Consider the following 17,525-nt stretch of genomic DNA (forward strand, 5'->3'; position numbering starts at 1 on the left):
GGGGAAAAGCTTTCTGAAAAGGGAGCTTCGATGAAAGGAGAGAAGGGTCATCAAGGGCTACTTCTCTGGAGGACTTGAGACTCAAAATGAAGTGAAACTTTGGGGTTCATGGAAATTGAATAGCACTTAAACCTGAAGCTTTGAAATACCCAGATGGTAAGCTTTGGTGATATGGGGGACACCAAAAGGTTCATGTGCCCTTTTTGAGATGTATCACTTTATAAAGGTATTAGGATCTCAAGAATAAAGCTTTAAATGTTGCACCAGAGGAAAACAGTGGTGCCAACACTGTGCAGATATGGAAATATAATGGAAATTGGAATTTTGCTGCTCCAGTGAAAGTTAGCATAAGACATAGCCTACATTTTGGCTATAAATGTCTCAGTAATTAGGGCAGCTGCTGGAGCAGATACTGCCCTGTGGGAACAATGCCTAAGCTCCCTGCCCAGTTCCTCTCATGGCCTTTTTGATGCCTCTGACCTATTGCTTTCTGGTTAATAGCTTTCCTTTCAGTTGGAGCATCCCCCAATACCTACCTCAAACCATGTTTTTACTCCTAGCCCAGTCCTATTTCTTCTGTCCCAAAATATTGTTTTTCAGTACATTAGTGCCTGATCCCTGGCATCATCGGTATTGCACCCACACACACCTTTGTCGCTACCCCCCAAAGAAACGCAGGGATACTAAGGTGAGCCTTATCTGCAAAGATTTTTCTTCAAGTATTCAGCACCTGGATTCTCACTTCCCTTATACATGAAAAGGAGGTCACAAACTGATAGGCCCTTTTCCTAGGTCATAAAATCATAGATTTAGAAATTGAGTTACTTGCCCAAAGTCACAAGAAATAAATACCAAAGTAAGATTTGAACCCACACCCTCTACTCCAGCTCCAGTGACCTTATTGGCAAGGCTCTGTGTTCCCGAGAGCTACACAGAATTTTAAATCTGGTGGGAGCAGAGCCCTTGGCACAGTGCCTGACACATAGTAGGTGTTTAATAAAAGCTTGCTGACTCCTGGGTTGTGGGATGAGGCGCACTCGGGCCCCCCTAAGGTTTCCTGGTGATTGTGGCCCCACTAAGGGGTAGTGGGCAGGAATTTAGGCCGTGGCTTCTAAAGACCCCTGTGCAGTTTGAGAGGGGAGGGTGCAAGGATGGAGAGATAATCCTGAAGCCCGCAGATTGGCCCCAGGCAGGGAAAGGAAGGGAGCCGGAGTGACCAGGCCAGAAAATAAAAGTGGGGTTCCAGGCTGGGTCGAGTGTGGGGTTGGAATCTGGTATGGGATGATCCCAATGCACGAAGGCATCAGAGAGGGCGGCTCAGCCCGCACTGGGCTGGACCAGGCGGAGCAGGTGCAGGGGAGGGAGGAGGGGGAGGGGCGGCCGATAGCAGCGGCCTCCCCTTTAAGAACCGCCGCCGCCCGCAGGCCCCGCGGTTGCTGCAGAAACCTCCCCTTTAACGGCCACCGCTGCCCGGCTCGCCCGCTCGGGCTCCTCCATCCTTCGGCCCGGGGCCCCCGGCCCGCGGACCCAGGAGTTCTTGGGGCGCACACCTGGCTCGGCCCCGCCATGGTGTCCTGGATCATCTCCCGCCTGGTGGTGTGAGTAGAGGTGGGGCGGGGGCGGAGAAGGGATACGGGGGACGGCGGCAGATGTATGGGTGGGGGGAGAACATGGGGTAATTGGGGCAGGTGCCAAAGGGCAGCCAAGGATGGGGGCATCTAGAGGGCCATGGCGGGAGGCTGTTGGAACATTCTCCAGGGTCTTAGAGGAAGCGAGGAGGGGTCACTTTAACGGATGGCCAAGCCTGGCCTCTTCCTGGGGTCCACATCCCCCCATCCCCGAGATCTGGGCTTCCTCCACTTGGCCAAGGAGGCCTGGTAGGCTGGAACGTTTGCGCCCCTCTCCCACGCCGGCCCCCTCCCCCATAGCTCATCCCCACCCAGGATGGAGAATCCAAGGGGGCTGCACTCGAGTAGCCCCCCCTCTCCCGCTCAGGGCCCATTTAAGGCAGATGGGGCTCCTCTGGACCACCCCCTCCCTCCCGAACATCCCCTCTGCGAGCGGTCGCCAGCCTTTCTCTCCCTCCCTCAATCCCTCCCGTCTGTGGGTTTTGCCGAGTGCCATTAGATGGGTGGAAATCACCCCCGAGCACCACCTCTCAGGCCCTCGCAGCAGGAGCAGCTGTGGGCTCCCTGGGGTTTGAGGAGGCACAGAGGGCAGGGGAAAGCTGCCCGCGGCGAGATCCTGGGTCGGGGGCCGCCGCAGTGTGTGAACAGCGCTAGGTGCTGGGAAGGAGATGGGGCAGGGGTGGAAGATGGCAGCAGAAATGAGCCTGGTGAGGCAGCTGGGGCAAAATTTCGCAGAATGCTAGAACCAAAGGGACCTTAGACATCACAGATATTGAAGGGACCTCAGAAGCTATTTAGTCCAAAACTCTTCATCTTACAGATGAAGAAAGTGAGGCCTGGGGAGACCAAATGATTCTCCCACAATCATGCAGATATTAAGCTCTGATCCCCAGATTTCAAATCTTGACATTGTGCCATTCTACACTGCCCTCCGTAGAACTGTGTTGTCTTAGCTTTCAGCTTTTTCATGCATTTTAAAGGGGGGGGGGCGGTGTCTGGAGTATAAATTTAGTGAGAATGGTGGGCAGCTCATTACATCTGGACAGCTTCCACAAATATCTAATGCTTCTGATGAATCTAGGCTCTCCTCTGAAGTCTCCTAGGATGGCTGGTTGGTTCCTCATTTAAACTGGGACTGGCCAAGTTCTCCTAAGGCTTCACCCCAATCCTCTAGGGGAATTCTGACCTGAGTTCCCTGTTATTTACATTCAGCAGTTTGAGGAGCAGGACTCTCCACACAGGGTAGAGGAAAAGATAAACTTTCTCAGTTTACCTAACTGAGCCATCCTTCTCTCTATCCCCACTCCCCAGGGGGGAAGATGGGTTACCTTAGATCTGAGAACAAGGAAGGCTCCGGCCTTCTGGAAGCCAAGGTGTGGTGGGGGTCGTGAAAGATCGTGGTGTTTGTGAGGCTGAGGAATTTGAAGCGAGGGAGAGAAGTTTGCTTCTTTGATATACCAGAGCAGAAAAGAGATGGGTAGTTCCTAGGCTGCCTTGATTCCAACCCCCACCCCCCATGCCATTCCTCCTCAGCAGAAAACTCTGCCCCACCCCACCCCCCATTCTTCCCCCAAGGAATTCCTTTTATTGACTAGGTCCCAGGAAGGTCCCCCCCTGGTAAGAAATCCTGACTCCCTCAGCTCTCCCTTAGTCAGAAACAGGAAGAATTCAAGCCCTTAGTTCAACTTAATAGCCAGGACCTATCCTCTCAGCTACCCAGTTGTCCCTAGAGCTGGTAAAAAGTGGAAAAGAGAAATTACATTTCCTCTTTATTCCCAACCAGTGTATCCCCAGCTTCTCTACCCCTAACTCATAGCCTAGAGGAAAAGGGAGAATCGGGAGTCTAGAAAAGTCACACCCCAGAACCATTGCTGGATTCCACCTCCCCTCTAAGTATTGGCTTCTCTCTTCGGCCCATTGTTGCTGTTCTGTCATGTCTGACTTTTCGTGACCCCATTTGGTGTTATCTTAGCATAGACACTCGAGTGGTTTGGCATTTCCTTCTCCAGTTCATTTCACTGCTGAAGAAACTGAGGCAAACAGGGTTAAGTGACTTGCTCAGGATCATAGTGAGTGTCCAAGGCCAGATTTAAATTCAAGAAGACCAGACTCCAGGCCCCACATTCCATCTACTGCACCATCTGGATGCGCTCCTCCCCCCATTACTTTATATATATTTTGTACTTATCTATGCATGTACTTTCTCTGCCAATTGGATATAAACCCCTTGAGGACATGGATTTTTTTTTTTTATTGTTTTTGTCTTGGTTTCTCCAGAGCCTTGACAGTGCCTAGCACACCCTGGACCAGGAGGCTAGAGCTAGGGATTGGATTTATGATTTCAAGGGTATAAGCAGCTCCTGCTTAAGGAAACAACTTTTGCCAAATATAGATTGGCACCATCCCTGCAAGTTAGAGTTGTCTGGAGTGAAATGACTTGTTCAGAGTCACATAGCCATTATGTGTCAGAGGTGGGATTTGAGCCCAGGTCTTCCTGGCACATAGTAGATACGTTTTTTTCCTATTTCTTTTCTTTTCTTTTCTTTTCTTTTCTTTTCTTTTGCTGGGCAATGAGGGTTAAATGACTTGCCCAGAGTCACACAGCCAGTAAGTGTCAAGTGTCTGAGGTCAGATTTGAACTCAGGTCCTCCTGAATCCAGGGCCAGTGCTTTATCCATCATGCCACCTAGCTGCCCACATAGTAGGCACTTAATAAATGTTTGTTGAATAAATGAGCACGTGGATAAGGGTGGTCTTGAATGGCTTCTCTTCCTAGCCCCACTTTTGTGGACTGGGCCAGTCATTGTCCCTTCCTTAGTTTACCTGGCAGAGCCATCTTCCTCCCTACCCCCACCTCCAGGGAAGATGGGTTACCTGAGATCTAGGAGAAGAAGAAGATTCATGCCTTCCAGAATAGTTCAGGGGCTTCCTCTTCCTTGGTGCCAAGTCCCCATAAGGCTAGAACAACCGGCCCTGCTCTGATCCCACTGATATCCCCAGGGACTAACCATTGTGGTCACCATTCATGAAGCAAGCATTTATTAAGCATCTACTACTGCGTGCCAGACACGGGGGAAATCATAGACAAAAAGGAGTGGACTTGCCTTCAAGGAACTTCATTATAACATGTGCAGAGGTAGAAAAGGAAGAGACAGGGACTGGATCTGAGATCTCAGAGGTATACAGGAACTCCCAGGGGAGGAACTTCTTCCACCTATGCAAGTTGGCACCTTAGCTACAACTTATATTCTTTTTTTTTTTTTTTTGTGAGGCAATGGGGGTTAAGTGACTTGCCCAAGGTCACACAGCTAGTAAGTGTCAAATGTCTGAGGCCAGATTTGAACTCAGGTACTCCTGATTCCAGGGCCAGTGCTCTATCCACTGCGCCACCTAGATGCCCCTACAACTGATATTCTTAAAGAGTGGCCTAGGAATTGAAAGGTTAAGTGACTTGCCCAGGGTCACACAGCCAGTAAGTGTCAAGTGTCTGAGGCCAGATTTGAACTCAGGTCCTTCTGAATCCAGGGCCAGTGCTCTATCCACTGTGCTACCTAGCTGCCCCCTACAACTTATATTCTTTTTTGTTTTTTTGGTTTTTTTAGTGAGGCAATTGGGGTTAAGTGACTTGCCCAGGGTCACACAGCTAATAAGTGTTAAGTGTCTGAGGCTGCATTTGAACTCATGTCTTCCTGAATCCAGGGCCAGTGCTCTATCCACTGCAACACCTAGCTGCCCTACAACTTATATTCTTATATTCTTTTTTTGTGTGTGTGAGGCAGTTGGGGTTAAGTGACTTGCCTAAGGTCACACAGCTAGTAAGTGTCAAGTGTCTGAGGCTGGATTTGAACTCAGGTCCTCCTGACTCCAGGGCCGGTGCTCTATCCACTGCAGCACCTAGCTGCCCCTACAACTTATATTCTTAAAGAGTGGACTAGGAATTGAAAAGTTAAGTTACTTGCCCAGGTTCCCACAGCCATTATGTTAGAAGTGGGACTTGAACCTAGGTGTTCTTGGCTCCAAGGCCACTTCTCTATCCATTGTGTCACATGGGTGTTGTATGAAAGGAGAGAAGGTTAGCACTCCCCTTGATAAGGATGGAAGAGGTCCTAGTGGCCTTTACAACACATATACGGTTAAGGCATTGCCACCTACTCTGTGGCATCTAACCATTGTGTCATATGGCCTCCCCTGTACATAGAGAAATGAATATAACACACACAAATTAAAGGCAAAACAGTGGGGAGGGGAAGGACTAATAATTGAGGGAAGGGGGAAACTCCAGTAATTGTACACTGAGTATGAAACAAGCAGGGCCCAACTCCAGACCCTTCCCCTCCTACCAAGTCTTCCCACCCCGAGCTGTACCCAGTGACCCCAGGCCCTTTGACTGCAGGAAGGCATTGAGTTTCAGTTCTCTTGAAGAACTGGCTCTTAAAGACCTACCTCCCCCTCCCAGACAGTGCCCTGGGAAGGGCAGGGGTATGCTGATAAACATTTAACAACTGGCTCTCCAAAACAAAAAATAAAAGCCCTTGGAAACGTTTGTAAGACACTTTTCCTTTTAATCTGCATTATTAATGTTTTCTCCATCCCTTTTTTTTTTAGTGAGGCAATTGGGGTTAAGTGACTTGCCCAGGGTCACACAGCTAGTAAGTGTCAAGTGTCTGAGGCCGGCCTTGAACTCAGGTCCTCCTGAATCTAGGGCCGGTGCTCTATCCACTGCGCCACCTAGCTGCCCTTCTCCATCCCTTTATTAAGTCTAAACAATCAATAAGGCAATAAATCAAGCCCTGATTTATGGCGTTTGCTCATTTCTGGGGTGTAAATACTCCCTGAAAATTCAACAATCAGCTCTGTGAGTCAGTTCAAGCTGGCTTCAGTACATCCCTCCCAGGGGATTGGAGATAGGTGTGCTGGACTTATGGAACTGAAAAGGGCCCTTTGTGCCCTTTGGCCACAATGAACTATTTGGGCTGGCAGTTGGGCTGAGGGGTACTCAACTACTGAATGGCATCTGTCCAGCAGGCAAGCCTAAGTGGATTCCCTGACTCCTGGAGAGGGAGTTGTGGACCAGAAGGGTGGGCAGGGGCTCCGGCCCTGGTCTAGAGGACCTCGAACTGGCTCCTAAAGCACCTCCTGGCATCCTCACTCATTCCACCTACCCAGGCTCATAGAAATGTGGGTACCTTTCCCCTGGAGCAGGGGCGCTTAACCTTGTTTATGTCCTGTCCTGCCTTGGCAGTTTGGTGACGCCATTGGAACCCTTCTCTGAATACTATTTTTAAATGCATAAAATAATAGACTCCAAAGAAAACCAATTATATGGAAATAGAGTTACCCAAATATTTTATAAAGCAATCTCTTGGACCAGAGATGAAGAACCCTTCCCTGCCTGAGGAGATCCCTCAGATAAAATCTCACAAGATCTCTCTGTTCCTTTAGGCCTCTAGCCGGGAGGGGAGGGGAGGACTGTGGTTATGAGGAAGGGCTTCTCCTGGGCTGTGAGTCACAGCGATTGTCTCTGCCTCTCCCCTAGGCTGATCTTTGGTACGCTGTACCCGGCCTATTCGTCCTATAAGGCTGTCAAGACAAAAAATGTGAAGGAATATGTGAGTGTGTGGGGCCACTGCTTCCGGAGTGGGTGGGTGGGTGGGAGGTGACCCCAGTGTCAGAGCGGGATGGGGGGAGCATTACCTCCGCGACTCCGCCCACACACCTCCTTCTGTGTCCCCAGGTGAAGTGGATGATGTACTGGATTGTGTTTGCTTTCTTCACCACTGCCGAGACCCTCACCGACATTGTGCTGTCGTGGTAAGCACTGTCCCCAGCCCACAGGCTCCCAACCCCCCTTCCCACTGTCCTCCAGGGTCTCTTACGGAAGCCCAGCTCTCGGGGGTTAGGCAGATGATGGAGACTCCAGAGTCAAGTCGGGACATTTTTCTGGATTGCCTGTACCCTGTGCTCGGTACCGGCTCTCATCTCCTTCCTCTTATTATAGCAATAATAATGCCCTCTCATGTTTACATTAGTATTTTTTGCTTTTCAAAACCCTTTTAGATCCTTCATTAGATCATTCTAACTGCCTCGAGAGATTAGGCAGGGTAAGAATTATTACCCCCATTACACAGGTAAAGATAGGGAGACTCAGAAAGGATAAATGACTCAGAGGCAGCACATTGCAATAGAAAGGAAGGAAAGATGGGAACATGTGCCAGGCACTGTGCTTAGCACTTAACAAATAGCTCATTTAATTGTCATAACAGAGACCGGTGCTATTAATATTCTCATTTTACAGATGAGGAAACTGAGGCAGGCAGGGGATAAATGACTTACCCAAAGGTTAGACAGTTAGTAGGTGCCTGAGATTGGATTTGAACTCCCATTTCTGGACTCCAGGCCACAAGATTCTGTCTGCTAGCAGCCTTTAGAAAAGAGCATTGAACCTGGAGTCCTGACCTGGAACAAAAGCCTTCCTTTGAAAATTTACTTCTTGTACAAATAGCTACTTTGGCAGGCCACTTAATGCCCCTAGGCCTCAGTTTTCCCAAACAAGGGGTTTGGACTGGATGGTGTCTTTACCCCTTTCTAGGTCTAGATCTGTAATGGTATGAATCACAGAACCGTAGAGATCATCTATTCCAAGCCATACCTGGCCAAGAATCTCCTCATCAATCTACCTACCAATACCTTCATGGCCTCCATGAGAAACCTCCAAAGATGGGAAAGCTCACTACCACCCCCAAGCATTTAACAAGTACCTACTATATTTCCGGCACCACCATGCTGGCCACTGGGGATACAAAGAGAGGCAAACACTGCCCCTGGTCTCAAGGAGTTCACAGTCTAGTGGGGGAGACAACATGCACACAGCTATGTGCAGACAAGCTCTGTTGGAGATAAACTGCATAAACAGGAGATGGTCATCAGGGGAACCATTAAGATGAAGGAAAGTGAGACTTGAAGAAACCCAGGGAAAGCCAGGAGACAGAAACAATGAGGAAGAGGTTCCAGGCATCCAGGAAGCCACTGAAAATTCAAAGAGATGGGTGATGGGGTGTCTGCAAGAATAGCTAGGAGGTCAGTGTTACCGGATCACACCAGAAAAGTAGGAAGTGGCTAGGTTACAAAAAGGTTCAAAAGCCAGAGGACTTTATATTTGATCCTGGAGGTGACAGGACCAGCAGAGTTTATTGAATTGGGCAGTGAGGGGCTCCTGGCCTGAGTCCACAGCAAGTATGTGGCATGGCCAGACCCAGCGCTTTAGGAAGATCTATTTGGCAGCCAGTGGAGGACAGTGTTAAGTAAATAGAGACGTAAGTCAGTGAGACCAACCAATAGAGTAGTGGAGTCATCAGAGTGGGAGGTGCTGAGGGCTTGTAACCAAGTGGTGGCAATAGGAGAGGAGAGAAGGGAACATGTACCAGAGATGCTACAGAGGAAAAATTGGAAGGCCTTGGCAACTGTGAGAGTGAGGAGTCCAGGATGACCTCGAGGTTGTGAGCCTGGGTTACTGAAGAGATCACCAAGTAAAATAACATTGAGGGAGAAGAGGCCCCAGGACAGAGCCTTGAGGGACACCCATGGTTAGTGGACATGCGCTAGACAAAGATACAGCAAAGGAGACTGAGACAAAAGCAATCCAACAGGCAGGCAGAGAACTGGGAGAGGACCATGTCATGAATACCTAGAGAGGAGAAGGCAGCAAACAGTAGTGTCAAAAGCTGCAGGCAGGTCAAAAAGGATAAGGATGGAGACAAGGCCATTGGATTTGGTGATTATGAGGTCACTGATAACTTTGGAGAGAGAAGTTTGAGTTGAATGATGAAGTCAGTAAACACTTATTAAGTGCCTACTGTATGCCAAGTACTGCTAAGTTTGGGGGATACAAAAAGAGGCACAAGACAAACCTTTCCCTCAAGGAGCTTACAATCTCCTGTTGGAAACAAGCAAACAAATATGTACAAACAAGGTATATACAGGATAAATAGGAAATAATGAAGAGAAGGAAGGCATTAGAATTAAGAGAGGCTGAGAAAGGCTTCCTGTAGAAGATGGGATTTTAATTGGGAGGTCAGTACATAGGAGGGAGAGCATACAGGGCATTGGGACAGGCAGAGAAGATGTCACGAGCAAGAGATGAAACAACTTGTTCATGGAATAGCCAGGAGGTCACGGTATCACTTGGACTGAAGAGTATGTGTTGTGGAATAAGGTGTGAGAAGACTGCAAAGGTAGAAAGGGGCTAGGTTATAACAGGCTTTGAACGCCAGACAGAATTTTGTATTTGTTCCTGTAAGAGATGGGGATCCACTGGAATCTATTGAGTAGGGGAATGATCTGTGCTTTAGGAAAATCACTCAGGTGGCTTGAATGGAGGATGAATTGGAGAGGGGAGAGACTTGAGACAGGCCCACCCACCAGCAGGCTATTGCAGTAATCCAGTAATGAGGAGATGAGGACCTGCACTAGGGGGTGGCAGTGTCAAAGGAGAGAGGGGGGTGTATTAGAAAGGTGCTAGGGGGCAGTTAGGTGGCGCAGTAGATAAAGCACCAGTTCTGGATTCAGGAGGACCTGAGTTCAAATCTGGCCTCAGACACTTGACACTTACTGGCTGTGTGACCCTGGGCAAGTCACTTAAGCCTGATTGCTCCACCACCACCACCCCAAAAAAAGAAAAGAAAAAAAGAAAGGTGCTATAAAGGTAAAGTTGACAGGCCTTGTCAACAGATTGGATTGGGGCGGGGGCGGGGAGCATGGAGGGCCAGAGAAGGGGATGGTGAAGAATCAAGGATAACTTCGAGGTCGTGAGCCTGAGGGACTGAGGGGATGGCATTGCCCTCCATGGTAATAGGGAAGGGTTAGGAGGAAAGATAATGAGATCAGTTTTGGACATATTCAGTTTAAGATGGCTACTGAACATTTATTTTAAGATGTTTGAAAGACAGTTGGGGGTGTGAGATTAGAGGTCAGCAGAGAGGTTAGGGCAGGAGAGGTAGATTTGAGAATCCTCAGTATAGAGATAATAATAAAGTCCATGGGATCTGATGAGATCGCCAAGTGAAATAGTATTGAGAGAAGAGAGATGACCCAGGACAGAACTCTTTGGGATATCTACAGTAGGGGGTGAAGATGCTCTTCAGTTGTTTCAGTCATGTCTGACTCCTCATGGCCCCATCTGGGGTTTTCTTGGCAAAGATACTGGCACGGTTTGTCATTTCCTACCCCAGCTTATTTTACATATGAGGAAACTGAGGCAGATGTGTGACTTGCCCAGTCACAGCTAGTAAGTGTCTGAGGCTGGATTTGAACTCAGGAAAATGAGTCTTCCTGATTCTAAGCCCAATGCTTTACCCACTTTGCCACCTAGCCACCCACAGAATGAGGAGGAGAAGGATCCAGCAAAGGAGACCGACTAGGAATGGTGAGACAGTAGGAAGAGAACCAGGAGAAAATGATGTCCCAAAAAGAGAAGAGAAAACCAAGGAGGAGAGGATTGTCAACAGCCGCAGAGAGGTCAGGGGGGATAAGGACTGAGAAAAGGCCCATGGATTTGGCCACTAAGAGATCATTAGTAACTTTGGAAAGAGCAGTTTCAGTGGAATGGTAAGATTAGAAGCCAGATAGTCAGGGGTTAGGAAAAGAGTGAGAGAAGGGAAAGTGGAGGCACCTATTGTAGACAGTCTTTTCAGGGGACTTTGCTACAAAGGGCAGAAGAGATAGAGGATAATAATTAGCAGGGATGGAAGGTTCAAGTGAGGGTTTTTGAGCAGGGAAGGAGACAGGGAGAGATTGAAGATTAATGAGAAAGGGGGGATGTCGCGAGAGCAATCTGCTGTAGAAGTCGTGAAGGAATGGGAGCGCTTGTGCATGTAGAGGAGCTTGCCTTGGCAAGGAGAAGGCATCTAGGGGAGATAAGGGAACATTTGTTTAATGGCCTCAGTTTTTTCAGTGAAATATGACAAGTTTTTCAGCAGAGAGGGTAGGGGAAGAGGAGCCATGGGAGGTCTGAGAAGTGGGCCTGGTTGAGTTTATGTAACAAGAATTTGTAGTGGCTCCAGTGGGCATGCCTTTATGATTTTCTCTAGCTTAATTCAGCAGCCTCATGAATAGACGTGGAGGCAGCGGATGGTGGGAGTAATCCAAGACTAAGGCTTGGTAGGGCAAAATCAGCAATAGGATAAAGGGGAAAGGGACCAGAGAAACAAAGACAGTGCACAGTTGAACTGATTCACCAGGGAAGGGAGGAGAGTGTAACCAGTGTAGGGGTGATAGCCTGGGAAAATCCTGAGGAATGGAGAGATTAGAGATTCCGGGGAGGAGGAAGGCCTAAGGCAGACCATTCTACCTTTGGACATCCTTACTTGTTAATAATAATAGGTAGTGCAGTAGATAAAGCATCAGCCCTGGATTCAGGAGGACCTGATTTCAAATTTGGCCTCAGACACTTGACACTTACTAGCTGTGTGACCTTGGGCAAGTCACTTAACCCTCATTTGCCCAGCAATAATAATAATAATTAGCATTTATAAAAGGCTTTAAGGTTTGCAAAATACTTTACATAAATGATCTCATTTGAGTCTCACTAAACCCTGAGAAGTAGCTGTTATTCTCATTCCCATTTTACAAATGAAGAAACTAGGGCTAAGAAAGGTTGCCCAGGCTCACTCAGTAAGCATCTGAGTCAGAATTTAGACTCAAATCTTCCTGAGTCCAGCTTTCCATTCACTATCTCCAAGTCAAACCCCAACCTTCCTCTTCACAGCCTCTCCCCATTGCACCTAGTTTCCACCTTCTGAAGACCAACAAAACAAGTCCAGTGTCCCTCCTTTGTGACAGCCTTTTATATGCTTCAAGAGTACATACCTAGGGTCATAAAGCATCTGGTAATGGAACTAAGGCTGGAGCCCAGGCCACCAAACCCCTTATCCAGTGCCTCCCTGCTCCCCAACATATTAATGTACTTCTTGGTTCTTTCCCAGGTTTCCTTTCTACTTTGAGCTGAAAATTGCCTTTGTGATCTGGCTGCTGTCTCCATATACCAAGGGCTCCAGTGTACTGTATCGAAAATTTGTACATCCCACACTCTCCAACAAAGAAAAGGTTTGGCCCCTGCTGACCCTCCCTTCCCCTTACAACCCCATGGACCTTTTCTCCCAAATCATTGTCCAAGATGGGAGAGGGAGAGAGAGGACTCAGTGATGGTCTGAGGCCTGTCATTTCTGGGGGCCATCACCCATCCATCCTCGGGGGACTGAGACAGAGAGGGTGGACAGGCAGGCAGTGCCCAGGCTATCTGCCAGGGCTCCCAGACACTACCATCTGGGTGGGGCTGGGAGGGAAGGGCTCCATACTCAGGATACGACCTCTCACTGGAGGGGGCTCCGCTCCTCATTCCATCCCCTTCTCCCACCACAGGAAATTGATGAATACATCACACAGGCTCGGGACAAGAGCTATGAGACGATGATGAGGGTGGGCAAAAGAGGCTTGAACCTGGCAGCCAATGCTGCGGTCACTGCAGCTACCAAGGTAACAGGGACCGGGGTCAGGATGTGGACGCTCGGGGCTTGCACCACCCTCCCCTCTCCAGATGTGGCTTCAGAAGGACATTGCCCCTCATTGCCCCCTTTCTCCACATCTCACAAGCACCATCCTCTTCCTCTTGGCTCTCTGAGGGAAGTCCGTTCCCCTTCTCTGTGAGCATGTCTTTCTGTTGTCCTCACTGGCCAGAAGGGGGCTTTCCCCCCTTGAGCACGTGTGTATCACCTGCCCAGGGCCAGGGAGTGTTGTCAGAAAAGTTGAGGAGCTTCAGCATGCAAGACCTGACGCTGATTCGAGATGATGAAGCCTTGCCCCTGCGTGGTCCCGATGGCCGCCTCCGCCCCTCAGCCAGTGGCCTCTTGGACCCCATTGAGGACTTAGGTACCTGGCAGGGCTGGAGGGAGATGGGGAAAATCCAGGGGAATCGCACCTGGGAGTGGAGGGGCCCCAGCCAGAGAGGGCCAGGGCTGGGGGGGCTGAAGTAGACGAGAATCATGTCTGTAGGGGCACTACAACAGGGGGTTCTCTCCACATCTTCCCCCTCCTCGCTTCTGACCTCCCTCTGCCTCGCCCCAGGGGATGACCCTGGCCTGAGCCTTCGGTCCTCAAGTGGGAGCCAGTCAGACACACGGACAGAGGCCTCTGAGGATGACATGGGGGACAAGACCCTTAAGCGTGTCAAACCAATCAAGAAAGTGCCAAAAGCTGAGGTGAGGCCCAGGGACCCCTATAGCCCCCACCCTCGAAGCCCTTTCCCCGACAGCCCTACCCCACTGGGCTTTCTGACTTGTTCCTGCATGGAGCAGGGGGAGAGGGAAAAGGTGATGAAGAAGCTAAAGGGAATCCTCCCTCCAGAGCACTAAACCCTATCCTCTTCCCTACAGCCAATCCCCAAGACGCTGAAGACCCGCCCTAAGAAGAAGCCCACAAGTGGTGGGGAGTCGGCCTGATGTGAACCCTCCCCCCCACCTCTACGCAGAGATTCCAACGGGGGGGAGTCGTGTACAGAACTGCTGCTGCTTCCTAGATCCAGGGGCCCCCAGGGTGAGGGCAACTCCTGGGGATCCAGATCCTCCGGCATAGCCCCCGTGGGAGCAGCCCCCTGCCCCCACCCTTTCTCTCACTGAGCAAGTCTGAGGACCGAGATGTGAGATGCTGCCTCTGGGGTCTCCCAGTAAGGCGTCTGGCCAGGGGGGGCAGGTCTGAGGGATCACAGGTCTGGGAGCTGCTTATAGCAAGGTGACAGGCTGGTTTGGGAACATGTGGGCCAAGGTTAGGGATGGAGGATGGGGGGGTGGAGGAGGGTGTTTTGTCCATGGAGGAACTGCCCCCTTGGAAGAACAGCATCTGGGGCCTTTTTGGTTGGAGGTTTGATAAATAATGTGTGTGTGGGTGTGTGTGGGTCCTGAGGACAAAGCCACATGAGGGGACTCCTTAGAGCATCTCTCCTTTGTCTCTGTCCTTCCAGCCTTCCTCCTTGAGTGACCTCCCTGACTGTAGCCCACTTAGTGCCTTGCTGGTTGCCATGGCATGCTGTGGGGGAAGGGGCTAAAGGCCAAAGGTTTCTCCTGGCCTTACCTCATATATCCTACCCCTCCTTGCCCACCCCTTGTTTATTAGACTTGGCTGCCCCATATCCTCTGGCTGAAAAAATGGGCTGACGGGCTAAGCCCCCCACCCGCTAGGCATGGACCCCTGGAAGACTTCTCTTCCCCTGTGGAAAGTGGAGGGAGTGAGAACACTGGGACCACATTGCCTCTAGATTCAAAGGGATGAGTAGAAGGAGCAATTTCCCATTGAAAGCCCAGAGTAACAGTAACCAGGATTTGAGGTGGGGGGAGTGGGAAGAAATCGGGGCCTACCTGGATCAACACTTTCCTTTGCTCTCCTCCAAGAGGCCATTTCCTTAAATGATTCCCCTTCTTCCTCTCCCCTCCCCTCTCAACTTCTCCCCTTCCCCAGCTTCTGTTCATGTAGTTCCAAGGATGAGGGTGGGGGGTAGGGAGGAGTCCCTTGGGACATTAGAAGAACCCGAATAGCAGAGACTGACTTGGGCACGGGGTGGCAAGGGGCAGGGAGAAGGGAGGGGGGAGGATAGGAAGCTGTTTCTGTGAGTGAACACATGAACCGATAAGTGTGAGTGTAGTTGAGCAAATGTGGGAGATGTTTGAAGTGAAGAGCTTTCCCTGGGGAGCCAGGCGTGAGGTGGGACCAAGTATGTGTTTTTGCCAGGACACATGCATGTCCCAGCTACATCTCGTCCCCCGGGCTGGGAAGAGGAAGAAGGCACTTGGTGTGTTTACACACAGTGACGTATTGCTCCTTGGGTCTGTGTCTTTATCTCTGGGCCTCTGGGTCTCGACCAGTGTCTTTGTATCTCTGTGCACGAGTCCCCTTCTTCCCTCCCCTGCCCTTCTCCCAATAAGGGGACCAGCCATAGAGCTAATGCACCGGAGCGAGGCTCCAAGAACTCTTCCTCTAGTTGCCGTTCGACCTTCTCCTGCTCTCTGTTTCCACACTCCCTCCTGCAACTACCCCAGGCTCCAACTCCTATTTGCCTTTAGGGGGATTATGAAGGCTGGATGGGAATAGTGGGAGGCACTCCCCAAGCTCTGGTCCTGACAACCCCTCCTATCTCTCTCTTCTTAGCTGGGCCCTACCAGGAAGGAGAGAGCAGAAAGAAGGGATTCCCAGGGGACCCTCATCCATAGAAGTAGCCGGTGATGGGAACAGGACTTGAATTGTGGGGTCTCTCCGGTCCTTCCCTGCCCTTGCCTCACCTTGAACTCCTATCTTTCCTCTTCCCCCAGCAGTGATTATACTGACTGCACCCCAGGAGGATTTAAAAATTCTGTCCTAGATCTCCCAAAAGTGGAGTGGGTTGGGGAGCATGTGTATATATGTGTGTGTGTGCGCGTGTGCATTGGGGGAAGTAAGGAAAGGGAAGGTTTGTGCCGGGAAAGCTTGGATCCTTGTCCATGGAATGATCCAATAAACTAAAATTCGGCACCCCGTTGTTTTGTTGTGCCCCAATCCAGATGGAAGTAAGGTGGGAGGCAGATTTGGGGAGAAAAGCAGTGATTGGCCTGTACTGGGTCTGGGAAGTAAGAGATTGTCACTGCCTCCTCAGGCATGTAGCCCAGAGGAAAAAAGAGGAGAACCAACTCTCTCCCCCAAACCAAACACTAAGTTTGGAAAGTCAGCAGAAGAATTAGGGAGAGGCACGTGTGGAGTTAGCTCTTCCCCAAGAAGATAACAGATGTTAACCTATGGGCAGTTTGATCGGCCCAGCCTGGGAAAGCAGCTGATTGGGCCCCACCAGGTTCCCTGATGTACAGCAAGACAGGAGGAACTGAGCCTCCTTACCCATATCACTGACCAGGCAGAACCCAAGGAAAACTGCAGGACAGATAGAGTCCATGTCCTTGAAGGGCGGTTAGGACACATGTAAGAGGTTGTCCACGTGTTCTCTCATCGAACGAGGCCTGGGGGGATTCAAGTTCATCTCCGGGATTGAAGTGCTCTCTCCTCTGGGGCACTAATGTCCTGGAGCGCACAGTTGGGCACAGATGAGAAGACCTCTTGACCTTCCCTGGGCCCCACTGGGAACTGACCAAACTAGTGTCAAAGCCAGTTCTTTGGCTTAGGCCTCCCTGTGCCTCTCACCCTCCCCCCAGTGGGGAGACAATGTCAAGGGGAGGGCAGGAGGGCAGGAGGGCAAGCCTGGCAGGGGGAATGCTGAGGCAGCACAGCTCTCAAATGGCTACAGCTGAAATTCTGAGAACAAAGATCAAAATCCCTGGGAGGCCCCGCTGGGGGAGGGAATGAAAAATCAGGCCACAGGGCCAAGGAAGGCAGGGCCTCAGTGTCTAGGGTGGGCCCATCCTGGGACATGGACAGAGAGAGAGGCCAGGGCAGGATGAGCCTGGGGACCCCTACCGAGCTAGAGACCAGTAAAGAATGAGGTCCCAAGAGAAGAGACAGAAGCCAAGAGGAAAAAAGAAATGGAGAAAAAGGAGAGTTGAGAGACTGGGGTTGTTGAGAAGGTGTAGACTCTCACTCCCCTGAGCCCAACTGACAGAGAGGGAGATGGGGAGCTGTAGGCAAAGCCAGAGAAGTAGTAGGAACATTGAAGGCCTCTACCAAGAATAGGAGAAATCAAGGGAACAGCCCTCGGCCTGGGACATGGAGTGATACAGAGGGGAGGAAAGCAGCTTGGGCCTAAGATGGCCAGAGAGAAGCAGGTAGGGCTAGGGAGACAAACCCAGGGGAGAGAAAACACCTGAGAAAGAGCAGGGCCCTAGTAGAAACCGAATGCAGTCCACCTGACTTTAGGGGGAAGCAGTGAGCAAAGTC

The 17,525-nt window shown here is 50.3% G+C and overlaps 1 protein-coding gene and 1 non-coding gene across 2 annotated transcripts; both read left to right on the forward strand.

Moving 5' to 3' along the window:
- The first annotated feature begins 1,362 nt into the window (after positions 1 to 1,362).
- On the forward strand, positions 1,363 to 16,172 carry REEP2 (receptor accessory protein 2). The gene is made up of 8 exons (XM_043988374.1): positions 1,363 to 1,598; positions 7,165 to 7,237; positions 7,363 to 7,439; positions 12,608 to 12,728; positions 13,044 to 13,157; positions 13,403 to 13,550; positions 13,746 to 13,879; positions 14,054 to 16,172. The coding sequence occupies exons 1-8, from the start codon at positions 1,567 to 1,569 to the stop codon at positions 14,117 to 14,119; spliced, it is 765 nt and encodes a 254-aa protein (XP_043844309.1). The 5' UTR covers positions 1,363 to 1,566; the 3' UTR covers positions 14,120 to 16,172.
- LOC122745123 lies at positions 5,679 to 5,806 on the forward strand. The gene has a single exon (XR_006355410.1). It is a non-coding gene; the product is annotated as a U6atac minor spliceosomal RNA (small nuclear RNA).
- Positions 16,173 to 17,525: the final 1,353 nt, after the last annotated feature.

Source organism: Dromiciops gliroides, chromosome 2 (genome assembly GCF_019393635.1).
Source record: "Dromiciops gliroides isolate mDroGli1 chromosome 2, mDroGli1.pri, whole genome shotgun sequence".
Lineage (NCBI taxonomy): Eukaryota > Metazoa > Chordata > Mammalia > Microbiotheria > Microbiotheriidae > Dromiciops > Dromiciops gliroides.

Bases quoted from the DNA above. Each gene is read 5' to 3' on its own strand.
- REEP2 (XM_043988374.1), top strand. From the start codon at position 1,567: ATGGTGTCCTGGATCATCTCCCGCCTGGTGGT. The intron at 13,551-13,745 runs GTACCTGGCAGG...GCCTCGCCCCAG, and splicing joins GGACCCCATTGAGGACTTAG to GGGATGACCCTGGCCTGAGC. The intron at 13,880-14,053 runs GTGAGGCCCAGG...TCTTCCCTACAG, and splicing joins AGAAAGTGCCAAAAGCTGAG to CCAATCCCCAAGACGCTGAA.